At 40.9% G+C, this 7,982-nt stretch overlaps 1 protein-coding gene across 1 annotated transcript in view; it reads right to left on the minus strand.

The window, feature by feature from the left end:
* Positions 1–253: 253 nt before the first annotated feature.
* LOC103515331 overlaps positions 254–7,982 on the minus strand; it is a 33,002-nt gene continuing 25,273 nt past the window's right edge. Inside the window, exons 43-50 of the mRNA XM_026828059.1 lie at positions 7,161–7,393; positions 6,713–6,811; positions 5,947–6,042; positions 5,230–5,356; positions 4,410–4,716; positions 3,425–4,284; positions 1,274–1,779; positions 254–515 (exon numbers count right to left, since the gene is read on the minus strand). Coding sequence (XP_026683860.1) covers positions 254–515; positions 1,274–1,779; positions 3,425–4,284; positions 4,410–4,716; positions 5,230–5,356; positions 5,947–6,042; positions 6,713–6,811; positions 7,161–7,393 — 2,490 coding nt within the window. The remainder of the gene's footprint in view (positions 516–1,273; positions 1,780–3,424; positions 4,285–4,409; positions 4,717–5,229; positions 5,357–5,946; positions 6,043–6,712; positions 6,812–7,160; positions 7,394–7,982) is intronic.

The following is a 7,982-nucleotide window of genomic DNA, read 5'->3' on the forward strand; positions in this document are numbered from 1 at the left end:
TTCGTAAAAACATATAGTATTGTCATAAAAACCATTTACATTCATAAAAAATAAACAAATGCGGTGGCAAAGCTAGCTATGTTATCCTTGTAAATAATAAATATATTGGCAAGGCCCGTGTACTTCATTTCGTTAATACATAAAAGGCAATGCGGCCTCAGGCCGCAGGCAAGGCCGGCAATGTACACTGAGTTAAAATATAAATATAATGCGGCCTGTCATTCTATTTCCAATGTATTCCAGGATGAAAAACTCACACATATTTAATTCCCTGTGCATAAGGATCCGAATATTCCTTGTACTCCAAATCTGCCTTGCCTCCAAACGTCAGCATTTGATAGCACTCCTGAACTCGCTTTCCAATCTTGACAAAGTTGGTGTCGAACTCCTTCTGCCGTTTGCTGAGGCATTGTTCATAGCCGGTGCAGTAGGTATTGAGGGTGGCTAGGACTGCTTGCATCTCTTTCGACCGCTTGGCATAGTCGCGAACCTGGGAGAAATAGAAGTTTTTCAAACTGTAGAGCTCAAAATGGGCTCTTAGAGTCGTTTCCCCTTGTGAGTTTTGGAGCTCGTTCCACTTGTAAGTATCATCCGATCCCCCCCCTCCCATGTCCTGTAGGCAGTGTAATTTAAATGAGAGTGATCCCACTACACACTTTTTTCCGAACGACACAAAATGTCCATTAGGAAATGTAATTTAGGTGAGTGTGTTCCCACTACATACGACACGATTTTTTTCCCCCGAACGACAAGGTGGGAAAAGGCCCTTACCAGACCCCGAACGTCCAATCTACCCAAAATCTATGAATAATACTGCTTATTTATACTTCTGGAATAGGGTTGAAGGCGAAATCCTTCCTCTACCAAAGGATTGGTTTGGCCGTCCAGCGCGGGAATGGGGCAAGTGTGGAGGGGACCTTCCCAGCTGGAGACAGATTTGACGAGGTGTTTGGCTTGTAATCTTAAAATACTATGTTTTAAAATTGTACTTAATTTGTTCAAATAAAACGGAACACCTTTTATAGGTAAAAAAAAGTCAAATTGTCAAATAATGTTTATTTAGGTCGGAATTAAACCCACGCCCTCCTCATTACCAGGCGAGCTTCTTGCCACTACAGGCAGGTTCTTTTTGTGGTTTGAGTGAATTCTCTTTAGATGTAAAACAAAGTCCAAATAAAGCACTACATATACTCTCAAGATAGTATGGTCTGACCGTGTAACAAATGAAGAAGTACTAGAACGAGTAAAAGAAAGAAGGCAAGTAATAAATAACATCACTTCTTGTAGTGAAATTTCTTCATCCATTTCTTGGGTTGTTTCATGTAAGCTTTCTTCATCACTAGTAGGAGGTCTTGCTTTGGGTTTTCTACCTCGTCTTTTCTTTTCTATTATTTCTTCTACCACTTCTTCTTGTAGTGAAATTTCTTCATCCATTTCTTGGGTTGTTTCAAGTAAGCTTTCTTCATCACTAGTTGGTGGTCTTGCTTTAGGTTTTCTACCTCGTCTTTTCTTTTCTACTCTTTCTTCTACCACTTCTTCTTGTACTGAAATTTCTTCATCCATTTCTTGGGTTGTTTCAATTAAGCTTTCTTCGTCACTAGTTGGTGGTCTTGCTTTAGGTTTCCTACCTCGTCTTTTCTTTTCTACTATTTGTTCTGCCACTTCTTCTTCTTGTAGTGAAATTTCTTCATCCATTTCTTGGGTTGTTTCATGTAAGCTTTCTTCATCACTAGTTGGAGGTCTTGCTTTAGGTTTTCTACCTCTCTTTTTCTTTTCTACCATTGGTTCTAATCAACGCGGGAGACCCAGGAAAGAGTACATAAGAGATGTGGAGACCGATATGGGATGCCAGAACTACATGGAGCTTTCTTCGTCACTAGTTGGTGGTCTTGCTTTAGGTTTTCTACCCCTCTTTTTCTTTTCTACTATTTGTTCTACCACCTCTTCTTGTAGTGATATATCTTCTTCCATTTCTTGGATTGTTTCATGTAAGCTTTCTTCATCACTAGTAGGAGGTCTTGCTTTAGGTTTTCTACCTCTCTTTTTCTTTTCTACTATTGGTTCTACCACTTCTTCTTGTACTGAAATTTCTTCATCCATAAAGCAGGTATGTTCTTGAAACCTAAATGTACTCTACTACAAGAGGAAAATGGGAATATCCAATATTGTTGAGGGGGGGAAAAAACAAGGGACATATGGTTTTTATGGTACCTACCACCTTTTATTAATTATCCCTTGCCAAAATACTATAAACAGGGGTATGGTAGATAATCAAAGTCCTCACAATGGTCTGCTAATTACCTACTACACTTAAATTCTAACAAAAATTAACACAAATTATTTTCCTTTACAGGAAGTTCTGGTGTGGGTCTTACTGCAGCTGTCACATCAGACCCAGAAACAGGGGATCGCCATTTGGAAGCCGGTGCCATGGTGTTAGCGGACCGTGGAGTTGTGTGTATTGATGAGTTTGATAAGATGTCGGATATTGATAGAACTGCCATCCACGAGGTTATGGAACAGGGACGAGTTACTATTGCTAAAGCAGGTAATTATAGAACACATGTAATAAATGGGCCTTTCTGCTGCTGCTGCTGAAAGACTGCTGAAACCCTCCAAGAGACAGTTCTTTCTATCAAACTTTTTCCCCTCCCACCCCCTTTTTAAGTTATATACAGTATCGTTAAAATCCTGTAAAACAAACTTATGGTCTTTAGTTCGTCGTACATTCGTAGAAGCCTAACCCATCCTTTAGGGCTGTTTACCCTCACAGTCTCAGAGTGGGCTTTTTCTGTAATGAGTTAAGCCAGTCTTTAGTTAAAATTGAAAACATTTTGTGTTGCATAGCAAAATGTTTCGTTGCGTCGCGTAGTACAAGGGGTAAGAAACACCTCTGTCGCTTACCTTTAGGAAAAGTAAGCTTTCTTCGTCACTAGTTGGAGGTCTTGCTTTAGGTTTTCTACCTCGTCTTTTCTTTTCTACAATTTCTTCATGATGTTCCCTCTCCAGTTCCATTTCTTCTTGCTCTATAGCTTCTTCTATTTGTCGTAAACTTTCATCAATTGGGGCTGTTACTTTAGATGGTCTACCTCGCCTTTTCTTTTCTTCTTGTAGTGGATTCTCAACATCTGTGTCCTGTACGCTCTCATCACTGCTTGCAGTTTGCTTCACACCTCGTTTTGTCTCTCCACCAACACTTCGGTCAACACTTTCACTATTCCTTTTCTTTTCTTTTCTTCTTGTAGTGGAACCTCAACATCTGTGTCATGTACGCTCTCATCACTGCTTGCAGTTTGCTTCACACCTCGTTTTGTCTCTCCACCAACACTTCGGTCAACACTTTCACTATTCCTTTCGATCAGACTTCCATCATCGGTTTGGATTTCATCTTCGCTTCTTTCCAGTTGTCTGCGGACACGACTACCATTGGTTCTACCACTTCTTCTTGTGCTGAAATTTCTTCATCCATTTCTTGGGTTGTTTCATGTAAGCTTTCTTCATCGCTAGTTGGAGGTCTTGCTTTAGGTTTTCTACCTCTCTTTTTCTTTTCTACTATTGGTTCTACCACTTCTTCTTGTGCTGAAATTTCTTCATCCATTTCTTGGGTTGTTTCAAGTAAGCTTTCTTCATCACTAGTAGGAGGTCTTGCTTTAGGTTTTCTACCTCGTCTTTTCTTTTCTACTATTTCTTCATGATGTTCCCTCTCCAGTTCCATTTCTTCTTGCTCTATAGCTTTTTCTATTTGTCGTAAACTTTCATCAATTGGGGCTGTTACTTTAGGTGGTCTACCTCGCCTTTTCTTTTCTTCTTGTAGTGGAATCTCAACATCTGTGTCATGTACGCTCTCATCACTGCTTGCAGTTTGCTTCACACCTCGTTTTGTCTCTCCACCAACACTTTCACTATTCCTTTCGATCAGACTTCCATCATCGGTTTGGATTTCATCTTCGCTTCTTTCCAGTTGTCTGCGGACACGACTGCTCCTCTTTGGTTCCGTTTCACGCGTTTCTTTCGGAGTGGACGTCCGATGTTGACGTATGTACTCTTGCAGTGATCCCGCTACGGGCGTTGGTAGCGGTCCCTCGTTGATTTGCTTGACGCCACGCACGCGTAGTCGTTTAGATGGTGCTTCAACGATATCCGTTTCCATGTCTTTCCTTCTCGGCCTTCCGCGTCGCTTGGTAGACCGTTCGTCTTCGCTGCTGTCTACACCTTCAGGGCTTTCTTTTCTCTTCCGCCCAATCCTTCGGTCACTACTTTCGTCGCTTTCTCTTCTTTTACGACCACGTCTGCCTGTTTTTCGTTCGTGTTCTTCAACATCCATGACTTCTTCATGGTCCGAATACTTTCTTTTCTCTTCCGCCCAATCCTTCGGTCACTGCTTTCGTCGCTTTCTCTTCTTTTACGACCACGTCTGCCTGTTTTTCGTTCGTGTTCTTCAACATCCATGACTTCTTCATGGTCCGAATCGACCGGGAATTCTTCACCCTCTGTATCCATGTCATCGGCCTCTGTATCATCGTCTCCCGACAGAGGGGCGCCGGCTCCCGGCCCTACCCCAGCCGGTCCCGGAATACTCTCCTCGGTTTCGAGTTCGTGTTGGGAGTTATCGTCAGTGTTTTCATTATCGTCTTCGTCTTCATCATCGCTATCGTCAATGTCTACCATGAGTTCGGAATCGGTCTCTTTATCCCCGCTTTCTGTTGCTTGGGAACTCTGTGCAAAACAATATTATTATTCATTAAGGTGTGTCCAGCAAGCCTAGTTTGCTTGTTTGGTAGCGCGTCTGCTTTGTAAGCACTAGGTCGCGGGATCGATTCCTGCACGGTGCTATCCTAAACAGATCAGGTTTGTTCTCGGAACTACTAATTTTTTCCTATCCTGTCTTCCTTCTCTCTTCGCTTTGGAAACGATAAGGCTTGTCCAGCAAGCCTAGTTTGCTTGTTTGGTAGCGCGTCTGCTTTGTAAGCACTAGGTCGCGGGTTCGATTCCCGCACGGGGCGGATTTTATCCTAAACAGATCAGGTTTGTTCTCGGAACTACTAATTTTTTCCTATCCTGTCTTCCTTCTCTCTTCGCTTTGGAAACGAAAAGGCCTTAGCAGAGTCACAGTTCCCTCTATCAAACCTCTTTAAAAAAAATCCCTTTTCCCTGCAGCATAATTGACTCTATAGCTAAAATAAATGCTATAGCTTTTGGCTACGGAACTATTGATAAGAATTGACTCACCTTACAGATCTCCTTGGTTATAGTCAAGGATCGAGTACAGAACTGTTGCTGCTGATAGATTCCGATCAAATGTGTGGCTAACTCGAACATCTCATGTCTCAATGAAATTATAATGAATTGGGCAAACCTGAAAACAACAATATAATATTGGGTAAATCTTCCTAAAAAAAGAAGTAAAATTTGATAAATCTTCCTGTAATCGAAGTTTTCTTCTTCCTCTTGTTCCCCTTTTCCCGTGTTCAGACAGGGTCGGCGTGTTTTCGTCAGCCTCTCAATCAACCCTAGGGTGATTGTTTTGAGCTGACATTTGGTTTTGGCTACAAATTTTTTACCAGTAGATGCCCTTCGCACTCAACCTTTGCTATTCCTTTAGCAAGGGAAATTTCAGGCTGGTATACTCCCTGTTTAACGTCCCCCAGCCAGACTATTCTGGTCTACTCCCTGTTCAAAGTCCCCAGCCAGACTAAGCTGGTCTACTCCCTGTTTAACATCCCCTAGCCAGACTAAGCTGGTCTACTCCCTGTCTAACGTCCCCCAGCCAGACAGCTACCTACTACAATTTTTTAGGGGTGTATTTTAAGTAGCGGGGTTCTCCCTTACGTGAGCTCTTCCACCCAACCACTGATTTTCCCTATTTGGGCTGTAATTGTTTTGCTTTGGGACAACTAGTCTGGATTAAAAGAGGATTAGATAAGAAAAAAAAAATGAAGCTCATACTTGGTTCGGGTCCGAATGAAATGTCCAATGATGGCCACATTGGGCGTGTCTAACGCAGCGTCTATCTCATCGAGAAAGTAGAGAGTCCTAGGGCTAACTGAAAGGCTGAGAAAAACCGAGACCTTGTCTAAACAAGGGGAAAGGGCGAAGCAAAAAGAATGTAAACAATACAAATTTTTGGTTCAAATAAACAACTTTACACAGAATATTTAATATACAATATGTTACACAACATATAAAACAACTTGAACTTAAATTTTAGCTAAATATTTACATGGTTAAATCAACTTATCCTAAATATATACAGCCCCTTGTGTAACTGACTTCAAGGGAAATAAAATGACTTGTCTATTTACAATGTTAGCTACTGTACAAGATAAATAAAAGGTCCTACAATGTCTAAAAGCTAAGAAAAAGCAGATTTTGTAATCCGTGGATTAGAACTCAAGTCGACTAAATTTACAAAAATAAAATATTAGTAAAAACGGAAGGAAATTTAAAAGTTCTTCATCCTACCTAGAATAATTTTTACAAGACTTTCTATCCTGGAGTGTGATTTGGTTTATAGCATTCCATTTGTTTTCTCTGGTATTTATACCTGTACTGCATAAAATAATACCTATATACCTCCGAATATAATTTGTCTACTACAACCATCTTGGATTTTCGGTCCCTAATACTGAGGATTTTAAACTTCCGAATCTCTAGACTGTCTTCTCCAAGATTTTCTACCAGCATTCCGTGAGTCTTTATCTTCATGTGATTATAGTAGTGAAGCGCAAACACCAGAGCGAGTGAAGCGAGCGTCTTTTCTCCTCCACTCAGACAGTCGATACTTTTCCAGGACTTACGCGGGGGTCGAACCCTGGAAACAAATAGAAGTACAATAGATTTTTTTTTCAATACAGGTATGTAATAATATAGGTGTAAAAACAATACGATAAGTTCGTAAAAACATATAGTATTGTCATTAAAACCATTTACATTCATAAAAAATAAACAACAGCGGTGGCAAAGCTAGCTATGTTATCCTTGTAAATAAAAAATATATTGCGGCCTTCGGCCGCTAGCAAGGCTCGTGTACTTCGTTTCGTTAATACATAAAAGGCAATGCGGCCGCAGGCAAGGCAAGGCCGGCAATGTACACTGAGTTAAAATATAAATATAATGGCCTGCCATTCTATTTCCAATGTATTCCAAGGTGAAAAACTCACACATATTTAATTCCCTGTGCATAAGGATCCGAATATTCCTTGTATTCCAAATCTGCCTTGCCTCCAAACGTCAGCATTTGATAGCACTCCTGAACTCGTTTTCCAATCTTGACAAAGTTGGTGTCGAACTCCTTCTGCCGTTTGCTGAGGCACTGTTCATAGCCAGTGCAGTAGGTGTTGAGGGTGGCTAGGACTGCTTGCATCTCTTTCGACCGCTTGGCATAGTCGCGAACCTGGGAGAAATGGAAGTTTTTCTGTCAACTATAGAGCTCAAAATGGGCTCTTAGAGCCCGTTTCCACTTGTGAGTATCATCCGATTCCCCACTTCCCCCCCCATGTCCTGTAGGCAGTGTAATTTAAATGAGAGTGATCCCACTACACACTTTTTTTTCCGAACGACACAAAATGTCCATTAGGCAATGTAATTTAAGTGAGTGTGTTCCCACTACATACGACACGATTTTTTTCCCCGAACGACAAGTGGGAAAAGGCCCTTACCAGACCCCGAAGGTCCAATCTACCCAAAATCTATTAATTATACTGCCTTATTTATACTTCTGGAATAGGGTTGAAGGCGAAATCCTTCCTCTACCAAAGGATTGGTTTGGCCGTCCAGCGCGGGAATGGGGCAAGTGTGGAGGGGACCTTCCCAGTTGGAGACAGATTTGACGAGGTGTTTGGCTTGTAATTTTAAATTACTATGTTTTAAAATTGTACTTAATTTGTTCAAATAAAACGGAACACCTTTTATAGGTAAAAAAAAAAAAAAAAAAAAAAAAAAAAAATAATAAAAAAATTTTTTTTTAGGGGGGAATAAAACCA

The sequence above is a fragment of the Diaphorina citri genome, unplaced genomic scaffold (genome assembly GCF_000475195.1).
Source record: "Diaphorina citri unplaced genomic scaffold, Diaci psyllid genome assembly version 1.1 scaffold1319, whole genome shotgun sequence".
Classification (NCBI taxonomy): domain Eukaryota; kingdom Metazoa; phylum Arthropoda; class Insecta; order Hemiptera; family Psyllidae; genus Diaphorina; species Diaphorina citri.